The 14542-nt window shown below is 33.9% G+C and overlaps 1 protein-coding gene across 7 annotated transcripts in view; it reads right to left on the reverse strand.

Annotated features, from left to right (window-relative positions):
- The window catches only part of ProRS-m (prolyl-tRNA synthetase 2-like protein, mitochondrial), a 70752-nt gene that overhangs the window by 32317 nt on the left and 23893 nt on the right, over window positions 1–14542 (reverse strand). For all 7 annotated transcript variants that reach the window (XM_069826632.1, XM_069826633.1, XM_069826634.1 and 4 more), the window contains 2 exons: window positions 3824–3897; window positions 3199–3460 (listed from right to left, as the gene is read on the reverse strand). In XM_069826632.1, the coding sequence (XP_069682733.1) occupies window positions 3199–3460; window positions 3824–3897 (336 nt within the window). The remainder of the gene's footprint in view (window positions 1–3198; window positions 3461–3823; window positions 3898–14542) is intronic.

The following is a 14542-nucleotide window of genomic DNA, read 5'->3' on the forward strand; positions in this document are numbered from 1 at the left end:
CAGTGCACCTAGTAGGCATTTTTTTTTAGATTTTTAATAGGGCTATTTCACATTGATATATAACTTTTAAAAAATTGAATTATAAAAAAATATTTGTAATAATTATATTAAAATTAGTTAGTAAATATTTAATAAAAGACAGTACTTTAAGCTTTTAAATGCAGTTTTCAAAAAAATTTTAACATCAATATCGTCAGAAATATGACGCTTTAAATGTTGCATTGTGCGACATTTTTAACGAATTTTAACATGTAATATTTAAAAAACATGTGGACTTAGGAGGAAATAAAAATACACTTGTTGGTTTATTAGACCCATAGAGTTGGTAAAAAAAATATAAACGCAATCAGAAATATGAAGGTCAAAATTTGTATAATTTTGTGCGATTTGACGTGGAATGACTCATATATAAATTATTTTCATTACAGAAGTTTATTAATTTCCTACCTTCGTTATTTATATGTTTATCCATGCTTCTTCTTTCTATATTAATGTTATCTATTATATTGTCTAGTGGATTATAATAGTTACTGTTTAGTTCGCCGATGCGTGCATTATAATCTCCAAAAATTATACTTTGTGTTTTCTTCATTTCCTGATAATGATTCTGTTTCTTGATTTAACTTTAAGAAAATCTCATTATTATGATATTTTGAATTTTGTGGAGGGTTAAAAACCACTCCTATCATAATTTTTAGATCGTTCTTACACATATCTATCTTTAACCATACCACATTTTTTATATTTGTTTTTTTATGGTAACAATAGTTTTCAATTCCTCCTTAATAATTACTGCTATTCCTCCTTGCTCCCTTCCAAATTTGTAACATCTACAACTTTCCAACAACCAGCATATGTAACCATTTATCTTTAATTCAAACTTTTTGGGAAGCCACGTTTCAACTAGTAATATAATATCGTTATTACCTAATATGTTTACTAATTCCTTTCCTTCAATTTTATTTCTTAATCCTTCCACGTTATTACACAATATTTTCAAAGTATGACTTCCCCCCCATCTAGTTAGTTATTAGTCTTTCTAATTGGTGAAAAATTTAATTGATATTGTTGCCTCTCCCTTAATTGATAGTTATGATCTGTATTTAACATAGAATTTGTTTTTGATTGATCAGTTTTAGCTTTATGAAAGTCCCTATTTGCCAATTTACCTCTTAAGAATGCCCCATTGTTTGCACTCTCTTCAGCTGCTGACCTACTTCTAGCTCTCCCCATTGTAGATGCCACCAGTACTCTTGAGCTCTTCATACCGCCAACCATGCTGATCTCATTCGTTCGATCCTCTACTCTAGCTCCTTCGTGTTCGTTGTGACTGTCAACAGCTTCCACGTGATGTCTTCTCTCTTCATTATTATTTCTTCCATCCTGACCAGTATTTTCCTCAATGTGTGTTTTACTGAAGAAGGCTCTAATATCCCCACCTTTGGATGGTCCAGATAACCTTCTACCGTTGTCTTCCGATTGCTTATTCATGTGTGTTGCACCTCCTGCTTGCTCGCACCTTTCCAAACTTTTGATTTTCTACCACTTGATAAACTTCTACTCCTCCATGCCCGTTGTGGTGATGCTGATCTGTTTCTATTTGCCATATTTTTCCTTCGATCATATTCATTGTTGTCATTCACTATATCTTCTATGCTGTGCCAAGTAAAGAATTCCAAATCGAATATATTACCATTTATCTTCAATTTATCTTTTATCATTACTGCTCTTAGACCTTTTTTCCGTGCTTCTTTTAGTATCGGTACTAATTTCTTTCTAATATCCCTAATTTCTTTTGTGTAGTCATTGTCAATGTTTATCCTTGATCCCCTTAGTAACTGAGCATTAGTAATAATGTGTTCTTTGATAAAGTAGCTGTTGAATTATACTACAATCGGGCGATTCCTTCCTCGACCGACTCTGTATGCATTATTAATAACACTTTCTTCTAAATTTAGCCCAAAATATTTTGTAAGGAACTCCAGCACCAAATAACATGTATCGATAGCTCTTTCATTATAATGTTCCTCCATTCCGTAAATTACAATGTTATTTATTTTATTTTCACTTTCCAATCTACTCACTGCAGCCTTTAATATGAATTGCTCTTTGATGACATTTTTCAATATGTTTTCAACCTCCGTGTGTTTGTTAATCAATGTGTCTACAACAGTAGCTACTTTACTTAGAAGAACACTTACATTTTGGTGGTCCTCTCTCATTTCCTTCATATAGTCCTCCAATTCCTTCTTGAATCCCTCATCGTCGCTGTCTCTTGAGTCCATGTTGCTTGGTCCCGGATTTAGTTCAAGATTTCCAATGATTAGTAGAAATGCTAACACCGCCACCGCTATAATTTTGCTGTAACCTACTGCACTCACCGCATTTACACCGCTTATAAACCTCCTTAGTCGCCTAGCATTGAAGGAACCAATGCGTAATCTGTAGGCATTCAGGTCATCTCCCATACTTGCTTATATTGCAACCTACTTGTGTGCGCTTTCACCAATACATCTGTCCTCTACACTTGCTCTCTGTGAACTCATTTTTACTTATGCACCAACTGTATAAAATATTAACATTCCAGAATGCAAAACTGCACTAACTCTGAATTATCATAATTATAATTAAGTAGGTTAAGATTTCTGAAATTCATGTAATAAATATTAAACATCCTCAAAACCTCTAATTAAATATATATTAAATTCCGAATTGCACTTTGAATATTTGTTTGAGGCAATACAAAGTATTTTCTCTCGATTACTTGAAACCATGATTTTTAAGACAGTGCAGTATAATACTGGGGCTATATATATATATACAGTAATGTAGTCTGCACTATGTGAAAGAAAATTTACATAATTATTATAATGTTAGATCAGATATCCATGCTTATCAAAACAGGAATAATCACAATATAAACATTCTCTATGTGAAATTAAGTAAAAAATGTAAATAACTGAAGTATTAATGTACTATCCTCTTCTGCTACAGATGTATCTGATAACAGATTCAACAAAGTAATTTTAAAATGGTTTAAATGCATGGTATTTACTCTTGTGATGATGACAGATGATAAATGTTATATTTATAATAAACCTCATGTAACAATTAATGAAAATATTAGTGTTTTACTACATCTCTTGCTTTTGAAAAGTTCTGTACATATATGCACCTATGAAATTACACTTTATTTACCTTTGAGATATTTGACTCCTATTCTTCTAAATATGTTGGTGTATGCATTATTAACTGCCTCATAAGTCTCTGTAGCTGCTTCTACAGATACGTCGAATGTGTAGAGATCCTTCATAACAAACTCCTTCCCACGAAGAAGTCCAAATCGAGGTCGTTTCTCATCACGGAATTTACTAGTCACTTGATATAATCTCAAGGGAAGTTGTCGATAAGACAACTCTGGTATTGATGCCATTAATTCTGTCACTGCTTCTTCATGTGTCTAGAAAATATATCCAATGGTTAATCTTAATATTTTGCTACAAACTGTGACAGATTAGTGTTTATATTTCTATATAAATGCTGTAAAAGACATTAAAAATATATTGGTACTGGTATCTATATCCCTAAAACACTCAGATTAAAAATGATTAAATAATATACTGATTTATTTTAATTAATCTTGAATTTCGTATACTGAATTCACTGAAATAGAAAGTATCAAATTTGCATTATAAAATTATCTAAGATGTACCTAAGATGTATCTAAGATGTCAGTAAGAGAAGAATGATACATTGGTAAAGTCACAATTGAACACATCAGAATATATACACCTGCCGCAATATTAAAGATTTTGGTACCTACGGGACTAAGTACAAACTCCTTGTGATGACGGTCTGTAAGAATGAAAAGTTCCTCTCCAGCATCCATCCAACGACCTGCAATGACATTTTAGAAACCTTTCAACTCAGTTCTTTCTTTCACGAAGTATAAAGAGAAAGAACTGAGATGCTGCAAAAAATGAGATTTCAAAATGTTCATTAAAATACAAGTTTTCAGCATCCCTTAAACCAAAAAATGAGATTTCTAAATGTTCATTAAGATACAAGTTTTCAGCATTCCTTAAACAAAAACGTGAAATTTCAAAATGTTCATTAAGATACAAATTTCCTGCATTCTGTAAACCAAAAAGTGGTTTTGGACATGCTACCTGGTTGTGTACACCAATTTCCTCTAAATTACTTGACGGATTTTGTTCATAACCATCATTTACGATTCAATTTATCCAGTAATGATTATTATATAATATATAACATTTTACAGCAAAAAATTAATGAGTCATTTGATTTAGCAAAAATTATACTCCATGTTGAATCTTTCATACACTACTTTTAACACCAATTATTTAAAAATTATACAATTTATTCCATGTTAAATATAACGATTTTTTTCGTACGTACAATAAGATAACAAAATATGGAAATGAGAGATTTATTATCAAACAAAAAAATCTCCTAACAATGGAAATGTGCAAACTGCAAGAGCTCGATTATTGATGGTAATTGCATAATAGGCTAATTATATGGGCTGCCGATTGACATGCTGAAAATAGCTCATTTCATTATTATTATTATTATTATTATTATTATTATTATTATTATTATTATTATTATTACAGTAGAACTTTTTATAAAAACTAAAGAGGACAGAGTTGTTTCGGATAACATGTATTTTTTTGATAATTCATAGCTACAGTTGAGGTCAAACCTCCTGACGTTTGCAGGTGTGTTCGCTTATCGGCGATAGCCAATAGTGGCAGCACTGTGTTGCAATATATGGACATGCAGACTCGCCGCATACTCACCACTTAGAAAGTCTCAAGATCAAATAACAAGTGAGCTCGGAAAATTGGTATGTTGTAGGGGCCCTGCATGTATATATGAAGAGCTCAGAAAAAAAGGTGGTACAAGTGACAAAATCTGAAAAATTTATTTTATATGATATAAGTACTCTATGTTATGTGAAAAGCTCAAGAAAAAAGTAGTACAGTTGAATCTTCAATTGATGCTGCGATCTGTTTACCTAAAGTCTGGACTCTTTGGAAAAACAGTAGACTGCTCAGAAAAAAATATGGTATAAGTGCACTGCCTTCTGCAGATGTTTATTTGTCTTGTGTAAGATGGCTAAAAAACAAGAAGAAAGTGATTCATGAGAAGCTTTTGTCATCTAGTCTGCTGTCAAAAAATCTGAAAGTTAGAATTTATAAAACAGTTATATTACCGGTTGTTCTGTATGGCTGTGAAACTTGGGCTCTCACTTTGAGAGAGGAACAAAGATTGAGGGTTTTTGAGAATAAGGTTCTTAGGAAAATATTTGGGGCTAAAAGGGATGAAGTTACAGGAGAATGGAGAAAGTTAACACAACGCAGAGCTGCACGCATTATATCCTTCACCTGACATAATTAGGAACATTAAATCCAGACGTCTGAGATGGGCAGAGCATGTAGCACGTATGGGCGAATCCAGAAATGCATATAGAGTGTTAGTTGGGAGGCCAGAGGGGAAAATACCTTTGGGGAGGCCGAGACGTAGATGGGAAGATAATATTAAAATGGATTTGAGGAAGGTGGGATATGATGATAGAGACTGGATTAATCTTGCTCAGGATAGGGACCAATGGCGGGCTTATGTGAGGGCGGCAATGAACCTCCTGGTTCCTTAAAAGCCAGTAAGTAAGTAATAATGTCATGTTTATCTTATAATAAATGGCCACTGCTAACATGCCTTTGTGATGAATGGAAACATAACTTCATTTCGAGATTCAAACCCTTCTTTTCACTCATCTAAATAAATGACATACAATAATACGGTAAATATTATAATAATTACTATTATTAATAGAAATAATAGAATATTTCAACACAGATATATTATTGTAGAATATGGTACTGATAAAAAAAGTTAAACAGGTGACCAGCGTGACATGGAAATTGTGAACTTCGGTGATTTAAGCGATACTCATGAGATACCCCAGACACAATGCTACTTCTGACGAATCAGGTTCTGAACCTAAAGAAGAATCTATATTATTACAAGGGAGATGAAAAAAAATTGAGAGAGATCTTAGTCCTTGGAAACATAATGTAGCCAAACATTTACAGAACAGTGGTCAGGGATATATTGGTCATGGAAGTACAATGAAAGAGAGAAAATTAAAGCAGTTTAATCATCACTGCAATAATATAGGTGAAAAAAACGGAGAGATCCATGCGTTTTGGGCTTTGAGTTCTTGGGAACTACGAAATTCATTCATAATGTCTTGTGTAACACTGAAACCACTATCACATAATAGCAGACAGCTAGCTATTTCTTATAAGAAGACTACAAAATTAATCCATATAATGGGGCAGAGGGTATGTAACGACTTCTTCCTAAAAACACTGTTGTTGTTGTTGTTATTATCTAATGCCGGGCTTTGGCGGCAACGAAGCCATTAGCGTTCTTGCTCTCCAATATTTCTCTGTGGTGGATCCATCAGGTAGAACTTCACAGGATTGTAGATGATCTTCAGTCATTTCTTCTTCTTTGTTGCATAGGGGGCAATTTGGATTTGAGTAAATTCCTATTTTATTCAAGTGTTTGGCCAAATAATCGTGTTCTGTAAGCAGTCTGAATTTTGCTACTGCAGATTTACGTGGGATTTCTGGAATAATTTCAGTTTTTTTTTTTTTTTTTTTATTAAAATGCTCCATTTTTTATCTTTGGCTTTGGTACATACTGTAGTGCTTGGTTTTGCTTGACTTTATATTTATTTTTAATTAGTCTTTTGATGGATGTAAAAGGTAGGCTTGTACTTGTATTCTGAATTAAATTGGATCCTTTTTTGGCAAGAAAGTTAGCAGTTTCATTTCCAGCAATTCCACAATGTGCAGGTATCCATTGCAATTGAATTCTTTTCTGTAGTTTTTGAAGTTGTTGGATCATTTTGAGACATTCTTTAATTTGGATTGACATCATTTTATATGAATTTATTGCATATAATGCTGCTTTAGGATCAGAGAGAATGACAGCATTTTGAAATTTATCTATTCTGTACAGTAGGTGTTGGAGTGAGATATGAATAGCCATTATTTCTGCATCAAAATTTGTTGTATGATATCCTGCTGGTTGGTAAAATGAGAATAACGCACACATAGTTCCTGATCCTGAGTTGTTATCGATAGTAGATCCATCTGTGTAGATATGTAACCATTCTTCTGGTGGGTATCTATTGTTCAATGGTTGCTATTGTTCAAAATGCTAGCACTTTTAGTACAGGTTTGGAAGTTTCAGATTTTGTAACTGGTTCTTCTAAATCTAGTTGAATGTTAATTGGTTCGAAGGTTAGAGGGTTTTCTCTGTTTAAAATGTTTTCTTTAGATTTAGGGAGATTCAATTCTGTTTTTATTTCCATGACTTTGGACAGGAAACTTGTTTATGTTTTCAACTTGGTTGGTTGTAACAGTCTTTTTTTCCCATTTTGTTGTTGTTAACTATAGCATTTTTTCATGATGTATTAGTGCCTGCTCCTCTAGAGTGAGATATATTGGAGGGTTCTGGGTTAGGGCTTGCATTGCCGTGATTGGGGTTGATTTTGCTGCACCAGTTATTAGTCGCAGGGCCTGATTTTGGCATACTTCTAATCGATTCAGGTTGAAATTATTTGCTGTAATTAATACTCCACATTGTAAAGAAGTATTGGCTTGATGAATGTTTTGTATGTGATGTTCAAAGTCTGCCGATTACTACCCCACTTTGCTCCAGCTAATCTCTTTAAAATTGGAAGTCTTTTTGTTGATTTGTTTACTACTGCTTCAATATGATTTCTCCAAGATAATTTTGAATCAAAAATTGTCTCTAAATATTTCGTTTCATATGTTTGTCTCAGGTTTGTTTTCTTGAACTGTAGATTTAGTTTTGGGATTTTTTTCTTCAAGCTAAATATTTGAAATGTTGTTTTATCAGTATTTATGGCCATCAAATTGTTGTCAGTTCACTTTTCTAATAGGATCAGAGCCTTTTCCATTGAAGTTTTGGATGTGACTATTTGTGGGGAAGATGTCCACATAACCATGTCGTCTGCAAAAAGAGGTCTTTATTTATGCGCTTGAAACAGCCGGGGGGAGATCGTTGATGTAGAAGTTAAACAAGGTCGTACTCAGTACTGCACCTTGTGGGAGGCCCATTTTTATTTATCGGAATTTGGAAGTATTGTCATTGTATTTTGTAGCACAGAAACGCTGGGAAAGGAAGTGAGTGATCCAGTTTAACATGTTGAACCTAATGGCAAATCCTAAAAACACCTGATATTTCAAATGGAAGGTTTACGATGGCAACTGATAGCGAAACTGGCTTCAGAGTAATAAACATGAAACAGAATGATTTCATTTCAAGTGATGCAATGAATTCCATTGTTGATATGTATGTCCTTCTACATGCAGGGATGCATCAGGGCATCAGCTCAAGTGGTCTTCAATTCATTGGCTGCGCTTCGAGAAACAGAAATCATTAGTTACTTTCAATGCTGATTTCGAATTTCTGCAGATAGACTTCCAAAGAAACTTGATAGGAAGGCCACCAATCATTAAATTCCAGGAACTGTTACCTCTCGTTTCTGCTGTATGTCATAGATTTCATACCTCCCTTAAACATGATGGTGAATCAGTAAAAGTAACAGGTAATGGTAGGGGTAAAGAACAGGGAAATGGATCTAGGAGAAAGAGCGTATGTGACACTGTCAAGGAACACTGAATCTGACTCGTGCAGCAGTGTGTTTGAAACACATAATGACTAATATGTTGTAATGATTAACATAGTACAAAGGTGTGACTCGGACAGCGTACTATGGAATTTTGAAAAGCAACAGAAATATAGGTTACTTCAAAAGTCAGTTCAAACATTAAACCGCTATAAATATTATAATATTTGAGACAGGGAAAAAACAAAAACATCACAGTGTTGGGCAAACAATGGGGTTTACAAGATGTCCGCCGTTCTCTTGTTCAACATACAGCATTCTGTCTGTGACATCATGCACAGCATTTTGCAGATAATGTCTTGGAATATTGGCAATTTCTTGCGAGATGGCATCTTTCAGTTGCAGTAGGATTGTTGGATGTGTCAGGAAAACTCGCTCTTTAAGGTAACCCCACAAACAAAAGTCGGCCGGATTGAAATCTGGAGATCGCGGAGGCCACATTGTTGGAAAGTGCCTACTGATGACACGATTGCCAAACATCTGCGTAATTAATTGTTTTGCAGGGATAAAGATGTGGGGTGGAGCGCCATCTTGCACGAAGATTATGTTTTCCATATCATGATTCCTCAGTCTAGGGATGACGAAGTTCTGTAACATTCTGTAATAGCACTCCCCGTTTATTATTATTCCATTATTGTCCACACCTGTGGAGTAACGGTTAGCGCGTCTGGCCAGGAAACCAGGTGGCCCGGGTTCGATTCCCAGCCAGTCAGGGCAAGTTACCTGGTTGAGGTTTTTCCGGGGTTTTCCCTCAACCCAATATGACCAAACGCTATGTAACTTTCGGTGCTGGACTCCGGCCTCATTTCACTGGCATAATCACCTTCATCTCATTCAGACGCTAAATAGCCTAAGATTTGATAAAGCGTCGTAAAATTACCTACTAAAAAAATAATGGTGGAGTTAACACGCATAATTGAGGTTCGTTTTCCGACCAAAGTCATCAGTAGGCACTTTACAACAACGTGGCCTCCGCGATCTCCAGATTTCAGTTGTGGGCTTACCTTAAAGAACGAATTTTCCTGACATATCCAACATGCTTACTGCAACTGAAATATGCCATCTCGCAAGAAATTGCCAACATTCTAAGACATCTGCAAAATGCTGTGGATGATGTCACAGACAGAATGCTGTACGTTGAACAAGAGAACAAAGGACATCTTCCCAATGTTTTGTAAACTCCGTTGTTCGCCCAACACTGTGATGTTTTTGTTTTTTCCCTATCTCAAATATTATAATATTTGTAGTGGTTTAATGTTTGAACTGACTTTTGAAATACCCTAATTAATTTAGAAATCTTCTCACTATTCGTGAGCTGCCACAAGGGACAAAGAGTACTTAACCATATAAATGTTTACAAGTTCAGTAAACCATTAATTTTGTTTTGACAATGAAACTCCTACAAGTACATAGCTGCAAATACATTTTAGAGAGGCAAGTGTTACAAAAAAGTAAAGAATGCTAATGAACTTGGTTTCATTTCGAATATATGTGATGCTTCAGGAGAGCAATTGATCCTTTCAATGCAGCTGAAGTTACAATTGGAATAATAGATGTAGGTATTCCAAGCCTCTTAAACACATCTTTCATGAAGAGAGTAGCGGTACCTCTTGCTCCAACCAGAAGTCCGATTACTTCAAGCTCTTCTAGCTGGTACTTTTGGAGGTAATATGGAATGGTAGGATTGTAGATAATTTTTTTTTCCTTATCCACTTCTGCTGGCTGTTCCTCATTCGTTTTGAAATGCACAGTGGGATCAATTATGAATCCAGATCTTGTAGATTCCTTGAAAGCTATTATATCTATGCGCCGTGTACTGCCAGTGATGGAGAGACCATGTACTTCTTCAAAGGTGTTGTAATCGGCATCTTTAAGGGCAGTGGCTATAATTGATTGTACTTGATGGTGTCTAGCATTTTGCAGACTTTCGCCATGTGGACAGGATCCCAGGACGTGTGCAAGAGTTTCAACCTCGTTGTGGCAATAACTACAACGGCTGTCCTGAGATCTTCCCAGCACAGCACGTACTGCAGCAACATTTCCAACCATTTTAATGCCATCGCACCATTCACTGTTGGAGTGTACACATGAAACAATATTTTCACAACTAGTGCACATAATATACTATTTTTGTCCTAATTATTCACATTTTAGTTTTATGTATACCTACTATTAATCATATTAATATTGCTCAGACTTAATGTCACATTATTTTCACAACTAGTGTACTTGTACCATTTTTTTTCTAATTACTCACACTTCACTTTTAAGCATATTATTAATCATATTAGTATATTACTCAGACTTAATTTCAATTTTACATGTTAAGATTTTGTACAATCCTTATAAATGTATTTGTGGCAAAAGTAATGCCATTTAGAGTTAGAATATGTGCGTTCTGATTATTTAATTTCATATTATAATACATTCACATTTTCCCAAAAGTTTTAGAAATGTCACTTGCACCACCTTTTTTCTGAGCCCTTCATATGATGAATGTTTAATGTTTTCTGAACAAACAGAAACAAAAATCACATTTCTACCTCCAGTGGTTCCAATTTTGTGGGTTAATGCAGTAAAACCCCAATAAGATGTTGTTCAAGGGACTGTGTGTAAACCACGTATGAACCGGGATCACAAATTAGGAGGGTATACTAATTTTATACTAATTTTGACTTATATACAGTATCTATTAGCATTTTTTTTATTGAAATACATGATTCATGAAAGGTAATACAGTATTATTCCAATATGTAATTACTGTACTGTATGTCAAATACATTTACAATATGCAGTCTGCTGTACTTAATTCTTTTGAAAAAAGTCATTTATAGTTGTTTGCAGTGTGTGTGTGTGTTCTCAAAGTCCTCATGTTTACCACACTTCGCTTTCCTGCATTTACATTCTCCTGACATCGCACTGTAGTGATTGAGTCGCGATTTTTTTATCATCCTTAATGTCGATGATAGGATTTCTAATGAATCAGAGAGTTGTTTCTGATTAAGAGTACTGTTTTCATTGTACTTTCATAAGATTTCCAATTTTTCTCACACAGAAAGCGCTTTTCATATAACACTCATTGTAATCACACTCACAGACATTTCAATACACTAAAAGACAACAAACTGACCAGCAAAAATTTCCATTCAATGGCCAAAATACTTCATTGCTGTTACAGTACATTGCTGAAAATTACATAAAAAATATTCCACAAAAATAGCATATTATGCTGGACTTGAGCACAACAAACAGGGTATTTTATAAAGGTGTTATATATGAAATGTGCAGGGATATAATAATCGCTTTTTTTGCAAGAATATGCTTTGACAGCATGGACATAATGCTATTTAGGGCCATGTCAATTCATTTGTACAGAAAATTACTATTTCAAATTAAGCCTATCATTCAATTTATTTTATCACACTGCATCTTTGTGTTATTCGACAACTTTATTAATCCTAATAAAAGTAAAACTATTACAAAACCTGATATAAACTCAGCGAGTATGATAATTTACGTCTGACTCAACTAATTTTCCTATATTTTGTGACTTTTAATCTCATTCGATGCAATCTGATGATTATATTTACATTTATTATTATTATTATTATTATTATTGTTATTATTATGAAGAAGCCTTCTGCATTCCCCTATCAAACCAATCTCAGGTAAAGGGTCGCGCTTCACAGTTTTAAAACTACTGCCGCTGAAAGACAGAGACAGAAAGTGTACTTGTGACGTCACACTCGCATGTTACTGGCCCTTGCAAAACGTCAGAAGGTTTGAGCACAACTGTAGGTACAATTTTTGGTTGTGAAAGGAAGACACAACAGCATTAATACATATAACAGTGTAAAACAAAAGTATGAACCTTACTGTAAAGCAAACACTCCCTCCACTTAGATGTAGCTGATGAATGCCATAAAAATTTTTAAATCTATCAAACCAGCCAGACCTAGTATTAAAATCTTTTCTACCTTCTTCTAACATCTCTGCTAATAATTTAGTCTTTTCTTGAATATTACAGATTTGGATAATGATATCCCTTTAACATGTTGTTGGGTAAACCAAAGAACTACAGCAGTTTCACCAATTTTTTCTGAGCTTCTTTCATAGTTCTGTAGTTTGATATTTTAGAAGAATGCTCTATAAGTTTTGATGATAATCTTACCCAATCTGAGGCAGCTGGGATACCAACTCCATAATTTGTTCCAACATTGTGTAATATCACGCCCACTGATCTCACAGCTTCAAATTTTTGTCTGATGGTTACAATCACATGCTTACGTTTTGCTGACATCATAAAAACACACGTTTGATAAAATAATTTAACAGAATATGTCTAACAACTGCTTAAGTGAATACATGCAGAATCAGTTGCCACATCTCCTTCAGCCTATAAGTTGACAAATCGAACTGAAACCCTAATGAAAAACCACTCGTTACATGCAATTCTCACAAAGTCACAGCTCTGGAAAATTACATTATTTGATTTACAGTAGAAATAGTGCAATCAGCTTATAGCTGGACACACATATTAAGAAGTAAAAACTGAAAACCTGAGTTACAACATGAATGCTGGCTGGCCTAGGGAGGAGCAAGCGAGGAAGGGAGAGAGTTGGTACTATGAACTCAGTGTTGCCGGATTTAATAGCAATAATGATACAGGAATGGGTATACATAAGATTATTATTATTATTATTATTATTATTATTATTATTATTATTATTATTATTAAAGTCACCAGTATTTCGTTCAGACTGTAACAGTTTTTCAAGGACTAATATTATTATTATTATTATTATTATTATTATTATTATTATTATTATTTATCATTATTATTAATTAATGTTTTTATTAGTTGTGTTTATTATTAATTGTCATTATTGAGTGTAATTAGTTACCACTGCCACCAGGTACATACCCATTTTCAGTGTGAATAAATACACACATACAATACATGGATCATTATTATTATTATTATTATTATTATTATTATTATTATTATTATTATTAAAGTCACCAGTACTTCGTTCAGACTGTAACAGTTTTTCAAGGACTAATACATGGATTATTATTATTATTATTATTGTTGTTGTTGTTGTTGTTGTTGTTGTTATTATTATTATTATTATTATTATTATTATTATTATTATTATAAAAATGTTCTTGTATAGATGCATTTATTAGAAAGTGTGCAGAAAGTGAAAGCAGAAAATATTTTCTGCACTCAATGCAGGAAACCTTACTTTCATTGCCACTTCTACTTTTGGTTTTTGTCGTCAAAATCCCAATACAGATTACTTAAAAAAAAAAAAAAAAAAAAAAAAATTATGGTTTATTTAACGATGCTCGCAACTGCAGAGGTTACATCAGCGTTGCCGGTGTGCTGGAATTTTGTCCCGCAGGAGTTCTTTCACATGCCACTAAATCTAGTGACATGAGCCTGTCGCATTTAAGCACACTTAAATGCCATCGACCTGGGCTGGGATCGAACCCACAACCTCGGGCACAGAAGGCCAGTGCTATACCAACTCTGCCACCCAGGGTGACACAGATTACTATGTTCTTTAGAACAGAATTCTGCAATAATTATTAATAATGCCCGCTATCATTCCATCATTGTAAATAAAATTCAAAATACAAACATGAAGCAGCAGAAAATAGAATGGTTAAGCAAAAAAAAACAATATTCATTAATCATTACAATCCAACAGACACCATTCCTTAGTTACTTGAATTGGTTGTGCCATTTAAAAATCAACAGAAACAATATGAATTGGTCAG

This window comes from Periplaneta americana, chromosome 5 (genome assembly GCF_040183065.1).
Source record: "Periplaneta americana isolate PAMFEO1 chromosome 5, P.americana_PAMFEO1_priV1, whole genome shotgun sequence".
NCBI classification, from domain to species: Eukaryota; Metazoa; Arthropoda; class Insecta; order Blattodea; family Blattidae; genus Periplaneta; species Periplaneta americana.